This window comes from Patella vulgata, chromosome 2 (assembly GCF_932274485.2).
Source record: "Patella vulgata chromosome 2, xgPatVulg1.2, whole genome shotgun sequence".
NCBI lineage: Eukaryota > Metazoa > Mollusca > Gastropoda > Patellidae > Patella > Patella vulgata.
Genome location: NC_065880.2, coordinates 38048037 through 38068767, shown reverse-complemented (window position 1 = coordinate 38068767; position 20731 = coordinate 38048037). Strand labels below are relative to the sequence as shown.

Sequence of the window (20731 nt, the reverse complement as noted above, 5' to 3'; positions counted from 1 at the left end):
CGGTTATTTTAGTATATGCATCATTTGTTTTAAAAATACTTGTATATCCCACTTCAAACTCAGAATAACAAATAATGATCAAAAAACCCAAATTAAAATTCCATTATGATTGATATCTTTATTAGAATTTCTGAATTGTTTGATTATGTGACTCATTCAATTTAAATACCTATCTGCCTACAGTAATTGTTCTTTCCTAACTAAAAATAGCCTAGAAACCACCATATCAACAAAAACATTTATATAAATTTTAAAAATTCCATTAATATAAACCATAGAATCTAATTTTAAAAAGCGCGTACATAGATTGTAACATGTATGACCATGCCTATACATCAAAGTTACAATTGAATGAGTTTTCTAGGTTCCATTAATGTTATCATTAATTAGATTGTATCCTATTGGGGATGGGACTGCTTTTAACTGCCAAACATTTGCCTTAAACAATCCATGTTAACAAAATTAACAGATGTATTATGATAACACCTTAGCCCTCGTAGCAAGTCAATCCCAGTAGGTTTATGCATGTTATAGTTTCAATTTATCACAATCCTTTGAACACCATAAGAAAAGAATTACAAATATTTCTCTTTAATCTTTGATTTCACCCAGTCTGTCTGATCTGTACGTACGCCTTACAGATGTTCCGTTACTGATAAAAATACATCTGCTGTTAAACATTCAGCAGTTTCTCAATATAGAAACTGAAATCTCAACTGATGTTGGTATTAAATTCTTATTTCATAAAAAAAAAACCAAAACTGAAATTTTGAACAAATTATATTAAATCAGCCACCAAACTAAGCTGAAAATTGATACAGAGGAATATAAGTTTTCAAAAACATGTTCATCAACCAATTTTGTATAATAACAAAGATATAACAAATCAAATTATGGCATGTCAGATTTCAATTCATACAAGTACGTGCCATAGCAAAACTTCAAATTGTCGTTCACTTTAATGTGTATCGGTGATTTTGGTTTTCACAATCTGAAAGTTAATCTTGTATCATCTAGTGTAAGACGGAAATGATATCAACGATATCGTAATTATGATCACGATATTGGTTACTATAGTTAAAGCAATTAATGACTGACATTGAAATTAGGACGCGTTCTAAAATGGTTAAGAAACCGATTGAAATATCTTTGTTAGATATGATGGTTTGCCTGTTTGTCTATCTGTCCGTTACACCTTTAGAAACACAATAATTTTGCCTAACTGAGGTATGACCATTTCTGCTTAGGTTAAGCACAAGTAATTTGATTTGTCAGTGCTTTGGGACACGACAGCTTTGATTCTTAGTTCGATCTTGAGCATTTTCTGCTTAGGCTAAGTAAAGATAATCAATTTGATTGATCGATGCTTTACACGAAGATAAATTTAATTAATAAGTCTTAGTTCTTTAGTATGAAAAATTCTTAGTTCTTTAGTATGAAAATGAGGTGGGAAACATCACCTATGAGCTTACCGTTGGCTTGTCAGAAATGTCAGTTTGGCGTTTTAGAGTGTTTATTATTTTAGATAAATATGTATATGATATACCTTTTAGATGATAATTCAAATTAACATATCAATATTTATATTGACGCTGTGAATAAAATCTTACATAAACATTCGACCCACTGAACCAATATACAACACACCTGAGAGTACTCGCATCTCCTGCTAAATCAAGCTGTTTAGTATCTGACTTCGGTATAGAAGAATATTTGGTGGCAATAAGAAATAAGATTTATCTGATGCTGGGAGTGTGTATATATAAGAATAATAGGTATAACGTTGGACATATTCGATGATATCTAACCATTATTCGCTTGAAACATACAATTTATAAACATTGCCAATGAATAGGCATAATTTTGGTTTCAATTTCTAAAGGTGTGTCTTATTACGTGTAGATAATTATTTAATGATTATGTTATATTGAATGTTAAAGAGGCATTTTGACATCAAATGGTATATATATTATTATTTAGACATAATCAACTCTCAGGGCCACACGATGGCTTAGATATTGATTGGATTAAACGCTTATATGACAACATGTAAGGTGACGGCCGATTTAAAGACTGAAAATTGACACTTCGTTTATTATCGTGGCAATGATACTTGAAACGCGATAATATGAACTATCAATCGGGAATGGTTTGACACAATTTAGGTTATTTTTTTGTCAAAACTTTAACCATTCATAACTTCGCTCAGAATAAACTAATTTCACTGACATTTTCAATATATTTATTTTTTATTATCTATTTTTATACGCCCACGTGGAAATGTGGTCGTATATTGCCGTCGCCCCTGTCCATCCGTCCCTCTGTCGATCCGTCGGTCCGTCCATCCGTCGTCCACAATTTCTTGTGAACACTCTACAGACTACTTGAGTCATGGCCATTGTTTCACTTTGTTGAATCTTGCGAACGCTCTAATGACAACAGTTATTATCCGATCTGTTTGAAATTGATATGCATCATTTAAATTATTGAAACGAAGAAACCTATTGAATTTCAGCAATTTCCGTTAATTACGCCGTGAGTTATGACACTTGTTTCACTTTGTTGTACCTTGTGAATGCTCTAACTATGGAATGTATATGTATCGTTTAAATTAGTAAAATGAACAAGCCTATTGAGTTTCAGCAAATTTCCGTTAATTACATATAGAGTTATGGCCCTTGTTTCACTTTGTTGAATCTTGTGAACGCTCGAACGACAAAAGTTATCCCCCAATCTGTATGAAATTCATATGCATCGTTTAAATTAGTGAAATGAAGAAGTCTATTGAATGTCAGCAATTACCCCCAATTACTTCTAGAGTTATGGACATTGTTTTACTTTGTTGAATCTTGTGAACGTTCGAACAACAAAAGTTATTATCCGATCTGTATGAAATTTATATGCATTATTTGAATTAGTAAAACGAAATAGCCTGTCGAATTTCAACAATTTCTGTTGCGGAACTAACACATGGCTCAATTTTATTTCAATAATTCGCTTGCGCGTAGGGGTCTTTAGAAGTGGGGGGGGGGAACCGGGTGAGAACAGTGAGAGTGATGTGAGAACCGTGAGATTTTATTTTATTTTAATAATTCACTTGCCCGTAGGGGTCTTTAGCATTGGGAGGAAACCGGAGGACCCAGAGAAAACTCACGCGGTTGGACAGGCGACCCACGCACAATAGTGGAATCGAAACCACGCCAGTTGAAAGCTTATTGTGTCATGTACTCCATATCCACAACATTAAAAGAGAAAACTGTTTGCCGCTCTTGATCTGTATCGCAGAATTCGTTTATATGATTTTGTATTTTTTAACTCCTGGGTAGGATCGTTATTTTTTTCATTTGTGTACCTTATAAACCAGTCTATAATTATGTTAACGAAAAGTAATTTCTCTTGTTTTTAGGTTCAAATAAACAACGATCACAGTAAAGCCTATGCCTTGAAAATATTAAAGAAACATCATATAGTAGAAACGCGACAACAAGAACATATCATGAATGAAAAACGTATAATGAGTGAAGCTAGATGTGCCTTTATAGTTAGGTAAGTTATTTAAATTATTATAATGATAGACATCCTCATCTTTACATTTTAACGTCAAGGTCCATCCTCCCAAAGGTTCATACGCAGACGCGGCATGGAACCGGAAGTAAGGATGGTTGAACTGAATTAGGTGTAAAGACTAAGGCTTTGTATGAATCCGTCTAAACTGTTAACGGTGAAATAGGACTGAAAAGCTTACATACTATACTATATTCTTTGATGTTTTGGATTAACATCAGAAATAATAGCGATATTACAGGAAGACATTAATCTTATTGGTTTTATTGTATATATCTGTTAATTGCATTATTCACAAACATGTCTACCTTCCACTTTCCGGATGTACTTTAAGACGGAAATATGATTTCCAATATAAAGACAGACCAATATGAAATACGTCTTTCTAAATCTAATCTCTCGCTTACATGTACGTAATCGACTTTCTTTTTACCTTAATTTGTAATTAATATGTAAGCTTACCATAGGATGATTAAAGAAAACTATTTTTCACGGAATAATATAGATCTAGCAGGATTAGCGTAATGACAGGTAGGTATAAATTAGTCAAAAGTTAATTAATTTCATACAGCTACCGAACACGGCTCCTTTAATCGATTTACCGGGAACGATGCTCATAAAGTACAGAATATGGAGGTCGCCGTAATGTTTCTAGCTTAAATCGCAGGGTTATTTTCGCGTTTAGGTTTTTACTTGACAATTATATGAACACGGTACAAGACAGTGATATTGCTGGAATGGTTAAAACCTGGTTATATACTGTAGCTTGCGCAAGCCGAATTTTTGTCGGTTGACATGGCCTAATACATTTTACTCACGTCGCCCCCCCCCCCTCCCCACTCTCTTTTCATTTTTTGAAATCCAAAGTATAGACTTTGTAAATGCTAAGACAATTTTCTCTGTACCAATCATTTGAACGCGTAAAAGAACTGAGGCCAATCGGTTAACAAAAACTAACGATGAAACGTTGTGGGTTATAGTTTGAAGATTCTCCTAACGATGCTTGTTCTTATTTAATGACGGTGTTTATGGACTATTGATACTTTCAGGGTAAATCAAGTAAAAAAACAGCATGGAAAGATCATTATTTTTATTCATCAAGATTATTTTACGCCTTATTAAGTAATTGTTTATCTGTGAATTATTTCTATAATTTTATATCGCTTCATTTCCCCTCTATTATATTTGTTCAGCCTTCGGTCATTTTTTCGTGGCATATGAAAATATAAGAATCCATCGCTGTCTATATTTCATGCCAGGCATATTATAAACACTAGATGCTCATATAGCAAAAGATCAGCCACATTAAGGTAGACGCTTCAAACGATCAGCCACATTAAGGTAGACATTTCAATAGGTTACAGAATTCATTGAACTAATTGTTGGCCTGACAAAGGGGTATATACTAACCGATCGCATGGTACGTAAAACCTTGTACTTAAAGAGTAATCTCGTGTTAGTCTCTAAACGACTCCAAATTCAACCCAGTTTAAATTCGGGAGTTAGTACAGCAACATAGAAATATTTCAAAAGTAGTTTTCAATCATAAGTGACGTGTACAGCAACATAGAAATATTTCAAAAGTAGTTTTCAATCATTAGTGTCGTGTACGGTTGACATGCCCAAATGCATGACCTATTCCGCTGATGCATGACATTCTGGCACAGAAAAGGGTCTTTTGGATAGGTTTATCGGGAAATAAAACAATAAAATCCTAAATTAAGCTTATTAGATTTAAATTTCGATTATTTGGCTTTCAAAGACAACCCATTTATTTGTACCCGCTGTCCTTTGGCACTGGGAATTTTTGTACTGCGTATATTTATGGAACACGACAAATGATTACTAAGAAATCGTTCCTCCTTGATTTACTATTGTAAACATCACATTTATTTGCCATGAAGAAAGGACGGTTCGTATATAAAAAAAATGAAGGTCGCCCCATTATATTTGTATGTCTTGAAGCTAATAATGAGTTATTATGTCCTGTATTGAGTAAAGCTAGACACATAAAATAATCCCAAAGAACTTTTTAAATTACTTTTTTTAATTCCACATTCATGTCAGAAATAGGAACAGTTATTTAAAGCGGTGTTTGTCGATATCTATGAAATGATTACTATGATAAAATCAATTTATGAAATTGGTTGGCCACCTAAAATCCCTTTTGGTTATGGTAAGCTACGTCATCGAGAGATAAACAAGGCACAGTTTTCGTGGGTTGCATCTATAAAAATTTAAATTGTTACAATTTTTAAATTGATATACATGTATTTAACAATTATTATATATCGTTAAAGACTGATTAATGACTATGAATTATTCAGGCTTGCATTCTTCAAAATCCTAATACATTCAAATAGGACGATATGAGGGGGGGGGGGGGGTGCTGTTCAGTATAGTAGTATCTGTTCCCAGGCTGATCAGAAACCTTCAAAATAGTTGTCGATATGATCCAAACTGAAGTAACCGTCTATCGGATTGGTCTTTTTGATTCATCTAGCTAATAATATCAAACTAACACGTTATTAGTAAAATTACTGCGAACTGTAATGAAGGGACTGCCTCCATTCGTCAAGAAAATCGCTGTGGTGTCTAGTGCATGTCTGAACTGAATAGAATAACAATAATCGGGGCACAACTTTATGCGTAAAACATTTTGGTTTTCAGGAGGCACACATTTTCATGGATCATAATTATTTCCCCCGTACAATTAGTGGCAACTTGCTTTATCCGTTTTGGTGACAAAAACATCATCGAAAGTTTACATTCAAAGAAAGTCTGCTATTCTCATAAATAAATCATTATTTTAAAAAATTACGATGGGATCGGCAATAAATCACTATATTCCAAGTATTTTTAATCGACGCATTGTCTATTAGAAGAATTCTTCCGTGAGTTGTCATGACTTCAAATTAATGAGATTGTTTTTTTAATGGGAAAATCATGACTTCAAACATATTCATTTAAAATACCCACTAGTGGTGTGTATCTATATTTGTCTTTTATATAGATATTATTAGATATTAAATAGCATGATTCATAGCAGATCTATCACGTTAAGCAGGTTACTTCACAGGTTTGTAAGAAGATTGCTCTTCAGGTCCGCTATACAAGTAGATGACATTCGATAAACCTACATAAATTTTCATTGAGTAAACTGTATCAATTTCAAACTTCAAGAAGTAAATAGATATTAATATGTGTTGCTATTGATAACTTCTCTGTTCTTCTTATTGATAAGAAGCTGCACAACAAAGTACTGGTGCCCAGCTGCAAATTTCAAATAATCTCGGCCTTTTGAAATCAGCAATTTAAAAACTGTGTAAGCTTTCAAAAGTAGATGCAAAACACATAATTTTTCAACGAAGCGATATAAAAGGGATTCTGTGTTTTATAAATGACGATCTTTCGATGTTATTTTAAAAATATAATATTTCAGAATCAAACAGCTAAAAGTATCGCTCGGTTTGCTTTCAATAACAAACGTCCTTCGTCACATTAAATCACTCTCTTTGATATGAGCATGGTATATTGAAATGGTACTTTCCAATTCCAACTTAGAAAGTCGATATAAAATCCCTTTAAATCACCCTCTTTAGTCCATATTTGAAATAAGCATGAGATGGATATACGATACTGGTACTTCCCCAATCCACCCTATTATGACAAACCATAATTTATTAAGAAATCATCAATTAGTGAACGGTTTTTAGCCAAATCTTAATCTTCTATAACATTCTCGTAATCCATTATTTTCCATATATTTGTGCCATAAAGCACACTTAAGGACGTGAAAGTCTGTAATTAAGAGACGCGGGTGTTTAAGATGAAACAATGTACGCAGATAAAACACCAGTGATGCTTCTAAGCTGATGTAAATCATGACTTAATCTCACAGGATCTATTTTTAGTCTGTTTTGACTTTTGGTGTTCTTCTCTAATAAGGTAATCTTAAAGAAATTGTATTAGGATATTGATTTCACCAAAGTTACCCCCGCCGCTCCAGTGTTGTATCTCTTACTTCTTAATTAATTGCATTTTGCAGGTAATGGGTGGAGGTGGGGGGTTTATCTTTGGTCACGTCACATATATTTTGCGTTGAAGAATTCCATAAACGAAAAGATGGCAGCCAGTCGCTCTAAATCAAGTGTTCTAACAAAAAGTCAAAGTCTCCCCAGATAAACAGCACGGTAACTCGTTTGTGTTCAATCTATACCCTTAAAAAAGATTACTTACAATTGCTCTTATTTCTTTTGCAGATTACATAGAACTTTCCGAGATAGAAAATATTTATATATGTTATTGGAATCATGTTTAGGTGGTGAATTATGGACAGTTCTTAGAGACAAGTGAGTATTAATATATAATATTTAACTCGTTTATGACTGAATAATTTCTTCCTCTCGACTATCAATTCTTTCTATAGCTTAAATTTTTTTTTTTTTAGTAAAATACGAAAATATATCATTATTATACTTCCATATTTTATGTGAGAGTATATACTTGTCAGCCACTGTCCGTCGGCCAATCTGTCCATCCGTCCTGACGAATGAAATTTGGTGTTTTATAAGGATACACAGCTGTTTTGTTTTATAACAGTTTTTATAAACAACATAATGCATATTTATGAAGCAGCGACTATGTGCATTGTCAGTTCATTAACCATTGCTACACTTACAATGGAAAGAGAAATGAGATTTCTGATTAGTCCGGTTTCTGTGTGGACTTAGAAGATAGGCCAAAGACGAAAACATACATTATCCAGGAACCTGGCTCATGTCCTCTTTACGTGTGTTGTATAGCCACTTCTAGATTTCTACCCATTATTCCTCTGTTGCTGTGGCTCGGATTGAAATGAACTATACCACATTTATTTCTGGGAACTTTCTCGGCCAACACCTGGATCATCCGTGGACCCCGTGGTCAGTAAGCTAGAGCCTTAACTTACTGAAAACGGCTAGAAGATGTACTATCTGCAAGTAAATTTAGTAGACTGGTGAAAATGGACCGTAACTGTATGTAGCACGTATGTGGCAATGGTTATTGCCATTACTTTGGAAATATGCTCATACAAGGATGAGATTGTTCTTTCCTTTCTTCAAAAAGTTGCTGGTGGGCATGTATTCGTTGCTTGGCAACGCTATGTTCTGTCTTGTTAAAATAAATGTTTCTTTGTTGCTATCTAAATGACTGTGTCTGTTTTTTTCTGACCAGTAAAGTACATGAAAACGAGAAAACGTAAGTGGTCATCGTGAAAAAAGTACTGCATCATGGAGATATAAAGTTTCCCTTTATCTTTCTAATTATTATTACCTGATTTTGTTGTGAATTAGTCAATTTTAGTGTGTGTTTGTTTCTGCTTTGTCCTAATGTTTTGCAGCTTCCTTACTTCCCTTTTCCTAACTGGGATTAACTGAAGTTTGTGAGACTTAAAGGGATTTGTTAACCACCACTTATTTTCGGTAGGGGGGGGTTTCAAAATGAGAGATGAATCTAGTCTTTGAATGTCTGCCAAAAATTCTTGATTTTTGTCAAGAAAATGAACACAGATTATTCTTTATCCTTACTTTCCTGGTTTTTGTTTCTTCGCTTTGAATAATTGGTCATGTGGCCTATTTCTGATCAATCTAATTTTCCCGGATGGAATATAAAGTTAAATCTAGTAATGAAAGGCAGTTTGAAAGCTTTGATTGGCTTAATATTGATAACTAGCAGTTAAAGCATGCACAAAACAATGCATTATTCGAAAAAGAACGGGTGTTTTAGGGTTTTAAAAGTCCCATCTTTTACAAATCAAAACATTAAATTGGTACATCCTTCATTATAATACATCTGCTTAAACAATATTTCGTTTGTTTGTTATACTTTCAATGGCCTCCACACAGTGTAGACAGTAAAACGACATTTTTATACAATATAAAACGAAACGAAATAGGTCCCGTATTTTAATCAGATTAAATGAACCAAAAACAAAAAGGTGTTATTGGTCTATCGTGATTTTTAGCAAATTTTAAATATTGGTTTGTGAATTTAATTTCAGCTGTGTGTTTTAGTAAAGTTGTCTTACTATGCTGTCACTCGTATTCAGTTAGATTTGTTTTTTATTTATCCTTTGAAATAGTATTTCGCACACCATTAAACATTATTTTGATTTTCAGAGGTTCATTTGACGATAATACGACAAGATTTTACACAGCATGTGTTGTAGAAGCCTTCAACTACCTCCACAGTCGAGGTGTTGTCTACCGTGATCTCAAACCAGAAAATCTTCTATTGGATTCTAATGGTTACGTCAAACTTGTGAGTATTTTTGTAACGCTGCTCTAAAGAGTGACACGACCTTCTTAGCATTATTCGATTACATGTTTATTAGAGTTGCATAGCTGGCACTTATAAAAGAGCCAGATGAGTATTCGTGAAAAGTACTGGACTTGAAATTTCACTAATCGTTATATCAATTCAAAAAAAATAAAACTTCACCTGTAAAAACTTTCAAAAGACGTCATATAGGAACGAAATCTCTTTTCCGGATAACTTGAACAAATGTACATTCTGGCCTATTCATAATTACGAATCACCGACAATCTTTGAAGAATCAGTTAATATTACCTGTAATGAATTTCAAAGCATGTAAATGTTTTAGAACAACGAACTAGAAATTGGAGACTTTGTTTTAACTCGTGGCAAACAGTTAAGAAACAAGATAGCTTGTATCATATAACTTGGGCTTGTTTGGTTGTTTGGATAACTCTTTTGTTTAAGATTTAGTTTGAGCATTCTTGTATTATCTCTGTACACAATGATATTAGATACATCGTTGGTGCCAATATTATCATGATATGTTTCTTCCCAGACAGGTGTTAGTTGATATCCAGTTCGTCTTATCAGGAAAAGGGCCATGCACTTATTCATATCTTTTACAAAACATTTATTAAAATAATTAAAATGAATCCACTGTAAACACATAAAATATTGGAATGCGACTATCTTTTAAGAGCTGAAAGACACTACTTCTATAGAGTTTGCTCTAATCCGAATTATCATAGCACAATATTTGCTAGTCGGCCAAAACTGTTATTATACCTTCTATAGTTCGGAGCATGTTTATGTAATGATTTCCCAAACAATATAATACTTTTAATGGAGTATGGGTATATTTATTTTAAATTTTGGGAAATTAGTGGAGCTGTACGACAATGTGTAACTCTGTAGAAAAGCACTTCGCGGAATTCGAAAGTTTTTATACGCCCACAATTTTATGTGGACGTATATTGTCGTCGCCCCTGTCCGTCTGAACCTCTGGACGTCCGTACGTCCGTCTGCCCGTCCACAATTTTTTGTGGTAACTCTACAGGTCACAATTCTTATCCGATTTTGACGAAACTTGAAATATAGGTTTATCTCCAAAGGATTTTGACGAAACTTGAAATATAGGTTTATCTTCAAAGGATTTCGGTTCTTTTCGATATTGGCATGCATTGTCCCTTGATTGTGGGGCACTCTAGAGGGCACATTTTTTATCCGATTTTAAAAAACGTTTAAATGTATCACCCTTACACCCAAATGACGGTTGAGTTCGAATTTCGTGAAAATCGGACCGAAACTGCATGACAAAATGACCGCTCCTTGTATCCAAATAGTGTAAAAGTATGTATTACCAAGGTTGTGAACCCTCTAGAAGTCACAATTTTTATCCGATTTTGATGAAACTTAAAATATATCTTTATATCCCAAATATTTCAGTTCATTTCGATATTCGCGCATTTCAGACAATAACTTTCTGGATTATGGCCTCTGATTGTATGAAAATTCACTTTTTTTTTAGCTTGTTCTCTATCCATCTATTGTAAAATGTGGACGTATCTTGCCTGACCACCGCTGGTTGGACATTCCAAAGAAATATGTATAGCGTACATTATTTATTGATTATCTTCCAGGTTGATTTTGGTTTCGCTAAAAAGGTTGGTCACGGTAAAAAGACGTGGACATTCTGTGGTACTCCTGAATACGTGGCGCCTGAAATTATCTTAAACAAGGGTCATGATATATCAGCTGATTACTGGTCTCTTGGTATACTCATGTTTGAATTACTTACTGGAAGGTGGGTTTACATACTATACTATTTAATTTAATCCGGTGGACAATATTGGTGTCAAGTCATTATCACATATGTGATAGAACTGGTTAAACACGTTCCAAATAAAATTTTAACACAGAGATCATTGTTACGATAGATGCGTAATGAAGGTTTCAACAATCGGAAGTGACGAACGCAAAAGGAAAACACGAGTTATCCTCTATATAACTGACCGAAGTGACGAGTGATAACAGATACATGGGCGAATTTCTGCTCACTAATAATTCCTTCGAAGACCAAAAGTTGTTATATGAGACTGTAAGAGGATATCGGACAATTCAAAAAAGTAATTGAATGTCATTAGATAAGAGAACACGAGAAAAATAGAAATAGTCCGTACATTCCCTTGTTTTTATTCATTCTATACTTGATAAAAACATGGTAATGCACGGACTTTCTATTTTTCTTTCATGTTCCCTTATCTAGTGACAATTCTTTTTATGAATTTTAGTTTGTTTTTTTAAAAAAAAACACAGCCATACTCAGTCGTTGCATGGGGTTAAGTTATAGTATATTAAAGTTGAATCTTACAAACCTCCACATTTTTCAAATACAACTTTTTTTTAAAGAAAACAAAACTCTAATTATAAATGGGATGGCTACCAAAATAACGTTTATATACAGTAAATGGTGTTATAAAGAGAAAACAGTGTGCATTATACAAATACGGGAACTTAAACTGTTAAAATTTCCAAATTAATATGCATATGCAACAATTAGTATAATTAAAAGCTGATTTGTGGCCACAAAAGTTTTCCGACTTATATACACGTATTTCCACTTTAAATGATATAAAAAATCATAAAAACGCTGTGATCGTTGTTAATTTCGATAATTACTAAGTGATTTGACAAATTGAACTCACAGACCCAGGTGTTGTATTATCACTAGAAAAGTGTGTAATATGTTTCTTTCTAATATATCGTTAATAGTAATGATTTCAAATGGCGTATTATCCGAACATTAATGTTTTAATTACTATCGTAACGAAATGATAATAAACTGCAGACAGAAAGCATTTAATATAATGATTAATTAATGAGACCCATCATATTTTATTTCCATAAATGTTTAACGCTAAATACGTCTGTTTAAACATTCCCTTTCTCTTGATTACAAATTCGATTAAATGGCACACTATCATTCAAAATATTTTAAGCAATGTATTGTTTGCAATTGTGAGTTGTCTATTGACGTTGCTTGGGATTTTTGTTGTTGACATAATCAATTATTGTTGAACTGTTCAAACAATAATGCCAGTAAATCAGGAACTGTCATTCCTCAAATGAATCATGTCTAAAACTATTAATTAAAATGAAGCCATGCAAACGTAGACGCTACAGGCCGCTTTGCCTTTCTTGAGCAAAAACCAAACACCCAACTAATCAATCCGTCTGAAACATTTGGCTTCAATAATCAGTAAAACGGAAATGGGTAAAGTTGTAAGTATGCCGCAATGATTGGTGTTGACGTTCCTAAATTGCGTCAAAGGCTGGCCTTTATAACTGTTTGCTGTATTATTTTTTTGTTCGTTTAGCTAAGTTCAATATTTATTGTTAATGTTGTGTGAAGCCTGTTTTTGACCAATGTCATTGTCTTATGTTTCAGCCCACCATTTGCAGGCCCAGATCCAATGAAAACCTATAACCTCATATTAAAGGGCATTGATGCAATAGATTTCCCAAGGAAAATCACCAAAAATGCGCAAATATTAATAAAAAAACTATGCAGGTATGGTTCTTTTGTTTTGCCAGTAATTGAATAGTATCTCACGTACTAACTCGTATTTGGTCGTCTACTTCAGGAATTGCAGTAGCTAGCTACCTTTTGTTTCCAGCGCAAAATGTTCTGCAAAAATAAATTAAGAAACAATCCATTGTAAAGCAAGTGTTAACAAGATACTTCAAACAAAATCAAAGATGTAGCGTCAATTATATAGTTGACTGATCGCCAGAATTGAAGTTTCTTATAACAGAGTATGAAAATATCTCTATAAAAGATAGTTAATTGCTTTGTGGTGGTTCGGATAAAGTAGTTGAGTGTATGTCATTCCTTATCGTTTACCCGTCTCTTTAGCTGACTTCGAGAAGGTTAAACCCATGTAATTTATGAGTTGGCAAACATCTATCTGTTACAAATAAGATTTGATACGGCTTGTTGGATTATCAATAATAGATATAGTGGAAATGTGAAACGTGTGCCATTTTAAAATGTTTCTTAGAGAACAGGCGGCATATTGTAGCAATAATGTTAATGTTTAAATGTATATCTTATCTGAATTGAAAAAAAATCGAATGTATAGTCTAAGAATGTAGCATGCCAAATGCTGTTCTTTGTATACATAGGGTTCATTTTGAAAATGGATGACTTTTTCTACAACATCTAAAACTATTTCAGTATTTGGCTACTGATTATTTTAATATATTTCCATTTGGGAAGTTCACTTACCCCAATTTTCATTTTCGTTTAATAGATTTTTAGGATGTATGACGTATTGGTATTTTGGTTTTTATCTTTTACGTACTTGTCTTTAGGATCTATGACGTATGTGTTTTTAGGATCTATTGCGTACGGCGTATTTATAGTGTTTAATTTTTCACCCCAAATCTACCCGACTTGTCGCTCAACTTTCGGCTTCGAAGCAAAACGTTGTGATGGGTGAAATGCACACTGTATTGTATATTATACACACCTTTTTTTGAAACACCTGATGCAGATTTGCACGTCTATTAGGGGAATGAAGAATTTGATCGTATGTAACAGCTTTAGGTTCACTTTGACATCTTAATCTAGGGTTAGCACTTAGTGCGCCATGTTAATCCTGTATTATTTGGCAGTTATCCTGCGCAGGTTAGTATTTGTATAACTCGTCGATTAAATATATCACCACCACGGAATATTTTGTATTGACACCTTTTTTAAAACAAAAACCGACAAAAGAAATTCAAGTCTTCAAAGAAAAGATTAAATCAATTTTATATTGACGAATTGTCATCACCCCTGTCTAAATTTATCCGATTGATTTGCGTTAGGAAGAAGCCAGTTAAATATTAGCGATTTCCATTAATTAGCCGTTGGTCACGTTTTAGTGTCTTGTAAACCCTTTAGCTACAATTATGTATGGTTAAACTGTGTTTAACGCTACAATTGATACAGTCTAAGACTCCTTACGCAAGTTTAAATAGGTTCAAACGCAAAATTGTCAACACATATCATTACAGTTTGTATTGAAATAAGTAATTCTATCACAAATAGTGAAGACTGGACAACTAAAATAGTTACCGAACAATTTTTCTGTGTGGTAATGCGTTCTACATTTTCAAAGCGATGTTTCTTATAATGTGAAAGCCGCCATGACACCGGCCAGTTGAAGTAAGTTCGGTAGTCGAGAAATTTCGCGTAGCAGTTGGGTTTCATATCATATAATTATGCGGTAAGGCTTCACCTTTATTTCAATAGGAATTGGTTTATTATATGTTAAGCTATGTGCAGTAAACCCTTCAGTTACCTATAAAAGCATTAGTAAGCGACAATCGGACGAGGGGGTTGGGTGGCCTATATAGTGGTCTAGAGTGTCGCGCTTCGACTTATAGCTGGCCGGTGACCTCTGGCTTGCGGTTGTGGTTTCGATCCCTGGTGTGAGCGTATGTGGAGATAGGGGGTGCCTTCTCAACCTCGTGGGTTTACTCCGGTTTCCTCCAAAAGGAAAGACCCCTGCGCATGCGCTAAGATAAAAAAATGAAAAAATAAGATTTAAATTATCTGCGATATTACCTTGGGTGGAAACGGACGTAGTTCGTTGCGCGTAAAACTATCTTATGATATAAAAGTACAACAAAGGGTTGTTGCATTCCTTACAATCTGATTCCTTACCTCATTTCCTTATTTTAGTTATTACAATTAACAGTTACAAGGTTGATTTTTTCCTGTTATCATTAGGAAAAGCATACATTAATAATGATAGTGGGGATTTTCATTATGGACTTCTATATTTTTTGTACGTGCAAGTAAACGATTCTGAACTGGGATAATGAAATGGTTGTTACTGTCAATTAAATTTAATAATTTACACATGTATATATTTACAGGGATAATCCCATGGAGAGATTAGGTTATGGTAGAGGTGGTATTAGAGAAATACAGAAACATACATGGTTTGAAGGATTTAACTGGGATGGATTAAGAAACCGTTCAATGAAACCACCGATATCACCACATGTAAGATATATTGTTTATTATGAAATGAAATGAAATGTGTTTAACGTCCTATCTGTTCTGCTCCGATTGGGCTAATGAAGACGTGCATACGTCATAAATGTGCTATGAGTGAAATTTTGCCCGTGCAGCGACGCTACGGCCTACTCTTATATCGAATCCCAACTGCCAATGTATCTTTTACGTGCATTCCAATGTGTACTCGGTTTTTTGTCCCATCCGAACGACTATACGTTGTCCCTTGCCAGACTCTCTGTCCTGCACCACTGAATAGGGGCAACCAAGCCGGAAAATCCCAGATTAGGTCCATAATGTGTAATATTTATTACAATGTTTTACAGTGAAAGGAAATTCTAGCAGATCTATTTCATTACAACATCCACATATTTGATTTCCGTTGCTTTAATTGTTTTTTCACTCCAACTAAAATGTTTTCTAGCAACCTCTTGGTTATTTATTCTGGGTTTAGTATACGGTTACAGTTTTCCTTTGGTCACGTGCGCAAAGCTAGAGTGAAGATTTCTTTCCTGGGCAGTCTAGGATAATAAGGTTTTAGTGACCTCGTGTCGGCTCCCAGTAGTGTTGTCCCATCTAAATAGGTCCACCAATTATAGTAATCGATAGGTCTAAAAGAATGCGTCATCCCTCGGGTATAAAATCGATAAACCAGGGCTAATTGAATTATATTTGGTCCTGTATCTGTAGTTATAAGATCGGCATTTCACATTGATGGTCGTGTTTCTGTAGCTAATGATCATCATTTCCTATTGATGATGTTGACTTCAGGATCATATTTTTTTCCACTTATAGGCATGTATCTTTTGACTATGTAGCTATGAGATCATCATTTCCCATTGATGGTCGTGTATCTTTTGAATATAAGATCATTATTCTCAGTGATGGTCGTGTATAGCAATACGGTTGTCGCGAATCTTTTGACTATAAGATCATCATTTACTACTGATGGTTGTGTATCTTTGACTATAAGATCATCATTTCCCACTGATGTTCGTGTGTCCTTTGACTATAAGATCATTATTCCCATTAATGGTCGTGTATTCATGGTCGTGTATTTTTTGACTATAAGATTATTATTCCCATTGATGATCAAGTATGTATAGCTATAAGATCAGTTTTTTGTGTTATTGGCGCCAAGTCCTATGTTTAGACAATGATGTTATTGTTTGTTTCAGATTAAATCGCCAATAGATACATCGAACTTTGATGATTATCCTGAAGATGAGGACGGTCCACCTCCAGATGATTTGTCCGGTTGGGATAAAGACTTTTAAAGTTATATCAGATCGGATGTGTTTGGTGAACCATAGTTAATGAATTTTTAAAGTCATTCTGAAAAAAATTATAAAGATGTGGTGCAATTTTAACCCCATAGTCATTTAAACAGGGAGGGAAGAAATACGTTAGTTTCAATAATGTAGACAAACTCCCGTACGAGAAACAATTTTATTTATATTGTCTTTTCATATGTATATTTTTAAATGAAGATAATTACCTCAGCTATCGTACTGATCAAAGGTTTGAGAAAGAATTGGAGAATGAATTTTAAAATGGTGGATCTGTTATTTACGGCAATCGAAAATGAAAACATGACAAGTACACGACTGGTTCCGTTCGTTTAAAATTGGTGTGAACAAACCGTAAAGTGTATGTAAAACTCTGTGATAGACATTAAGATTTTCCACAGATTGAATAATAAAACAAAAAGTGTTGTGATATTTGGATATTCTTGCTGGTGTTGGGGCAGAATAACAGTTAAGGTGTCATTGTGTTCATGCATATAAGTATATTTGATGGTATTGAAGATAAAAGCGGGAAACCTAAGACTGATTTAGATATTAATAAAGAATGCGTATTATTTTTGAACTAACCTATCTACGCAATCAGTATTTACGTGCCTTAAGTATGGAATATTACCGTTTTGTCCAGATTGCTTAATTAAAGGGGGTTAACTCCTAGGTGAACGTAGGTCTGGTAAAAAAATAGTCTCTATCATCCAGAAAAATATTCTACGAATATTAGTCTGGACAGGTTGTCAACATTTGAGAAAAATTGGCTAGATAATCCGGTCTTTCACATTATCATAAACAATGTCTAAGGGAGGTAACTCCTCTTAAAACAAGATGTTTACGCCCATGAAATTAATTTAAGAATGTCATTTCAAAAAATCCATTTGATTGCATGCGAGTTTAATATCTATCACTCTTAATTTTTTATTGTAAAATTTCCCTCTTCATGGGCCATATCTATGCTTTTAAAATTAATCCTAATTCGTCGTCACGATTCATGTTTATATTAATGCAAGAATTATGGGATTTATTGTGGGAAGGGGCGCAACTCTTACTTGACTTGGCTAAAGAGACTGGATAATCAACCACATTAAAAACCAAACTCCCGGTTACGCATGGGCAATGGACTTTACGTCAAATATTGACAACCTTCCCAGACCCTCCGTATGTTGAAGACTAGGAGGTTCTGGGTGACCGAGACTAGTAAAAAAAAGGGGGGGAATCACGTATATATGATCAAATATATCAGAAATGTTTAATATATATATATCCAGGTCCTATTTATGTTTCGTATTTCATTCTTATATTATTCACTAAGTAGTTATCTATGGCCATGTTCTTTTTACATGGTTTATAATACCGTGCACATTATTGGAGACATAATGCTGTCAGGCAAATATTATTCCTAACTTTCTTTTTCATGGAGTATGATCAGTATTTTTTCAGCAATATTATATGAGATTGTGCACATATTGAATTAGGTTTAGACATTTCTAAAAAAAAAGGGCATTTTCAAAATTTGATTAAAATACTCCCACAACGATTGGGGACTAGTTGGAGGCTTTCATTATATATGCTGAAGGCCAGCACTATTCTGTTTAAGGCGGATATTTTATGGGTTTTTTTCTATTTTATTGTTCTCATATCAGTCTATGTTAAGTTGTATCTCTAGGCAAACATTAAGATAGAAATGCCCGTGAGAAATACAGATATATTTCTTGATTATGGTAATTCAGAATGACACGTGATATATAGGAAGATAATTATGAAATTACATTACACTATACAAACATTAATACAGCTGTATTTTAGCTATATTTACACCCAATACCATTATTCTCTCATTATTCCATTATTTGGTTCATTTATATTTTTTCGTGTTTTTAAAGATGTGTGGCACGTGAAGAGGCCTTTACGGTACCCTCTAGAATGATTTGACTTCTGTTATATCCCGCATATACGTGAGTGTAACCCTTTACAAGATTCTAATTGGCTGTTTTCCTTTTTAAAAAAAGTGAGGCTTTACAGTAAGCTTATGCGTGTATAAGTCTCAGGCTGAATGGGGAAAAAAGAACAGCTCGGTTTACTGAGGGTATATTAATTTATTTGACAAAAAACGTTATAATTGTCTCAGTGTTCTTTCACCAGATTGATGAATTGTAACTTGTCCTGTTAAAATACTTAATATTATAAAGATGAATAAATAACTGACAAAGTATAAGTGACAACTGCTATATACATGTATATAGATATAACCAGAGCCTTATATATAGATAAGGCTCTGGATATAACCCTTGTAGTATGTAATTGTTAATTGTTTGAAGATGGATGACTGATTATTATATAATAATAATAATATTACTACTAATAATAATAATATATTTTCACAAATCAAAAGAAATATTTTTATTAATGTGTTCAGTGTTGTAAATACAGGTACATATTTGCATATTTTAATTTATGTTATATAATTGTCAGAATAATAACCGCCTTGCTTGCGGTCATGCTTTATTAATTGATGAATAATGAATTAATCAATTTTATTTATTTTTAGTAAAGGTAACTAAAAAAAATGGTTTATTATTTTTTTTTTTAAATTTTGGTTTCGTCTCAATGTGTTTATTTGTGTGGAATATTTGTCATCTATTTGTAAATTTAAGGGGTGAATAAAATTGTTCGCTTACGGTGCATTTAATGTATTTAAGAGACGATCGAATTTTAATATGCCTTAACAATATATCACGTTATAGTGTTTATCAGACAGTTTCAGGCTAGGTATACATACGTATAAATTTTAATATAAGTTGTGTATAGTTCTCTTTTTACCTGACAAATCGGAGATGGAAATAAAAAAATATAAAATATAACAATATTGGTGTATCAATTTTGGGGTCGAATCCGTTGGTAGTGTAATAAACTACTGTATACTGTGGCCAGAAAACTGAATAGAATCCATTATGCAGCAGATTGATAAAAAAAATGGGTTATAAGGGTGTTTATTGGCAGCAACCGTTGCAATTAATTGGAATGCCTCGTGATCCCCATAATATTAGTTTGCTGAGTTTCGCCTGTCATGGGATTCATGGTGCATTTCCCTTGGTTATCATTTTTGTTACATTTATACCAATAGGCCATATTATGGTTTTGACACGGGTTTTTAATTCCACGCTTGTCGGGTTGCCTTGCCTACCTACCCCAGGTGTTTTTAAATTGTTTTATCCAACTGCACACGAATCATTGAAATCTCTCTCTCTCTCTCTCTCTCTCTCTCTCAGGTGGTACCAATATCATCACAGAATATTACAGCCATCAAAAATAACCCAGATATTAACCTTCAAAATCTCAGCCTTGCTAAAACGAATAATGATCGTGGCAAAATTAAAATATAACCGTGGGATTTTTTTATCTTATCTGTTACATCAATGGAAACATTTATATACAAAAATACACAATAAATATATATAGCCTAACCGTTATATACATCTATTTAAAACGAGATATTTAC

General features: G+C 33.5%; 1 protein-coding gene across 5 annotated transcripts in view; it reads left to right on the top strand.

The window, feature by feature from the left end:
* Window positions 1-20111, top strand: part of LOC126812329 (cGMP-dependent protein kinase 1) — a 108241-nt gene extending 88130 nt beyond the window's left edge. For 3 of the 5 annotated variants that reach the window (XM_050538680.2, XM_050538678.2, XM_050538682.2), the window contains exons 11-18: window positions 3407-3546; window positions 7827-7916; window positions 8782-8805; window positions 9726-9867; window positions 11505-11668; window positions 13313-13435; window positions 15793-15922; window positions 17113-20111. In XM_050538680.2, the coding sequence (XP_050394637.1) occupies window positions 3407-3546; window positions 7827-7916; window positions 8782-8805; window positions 9726-9867; window positions 11505-11668; window positions 13313-13435; window positions 15793-15922; window positions 17113-17211 (912 nt within the window). In that variant the 3' untranslated portion in view covers window positions 17212-20111. The remainder of the gene's footprint in view (window positions 1-3406; window positions 3547-7826; window positions 7917-8781; window positions 8806-9725; window positions 9868-11504; window positions 11669-13312; window positions 13436-15792; window positions 15923-17112) is intronic. The other 2 variants (XM_050538681.2, XM_050538679.2) reach the window with 1 other exon arrangement.
* Window positions 20112-20731: the final 620 nt, after the last annotated feature.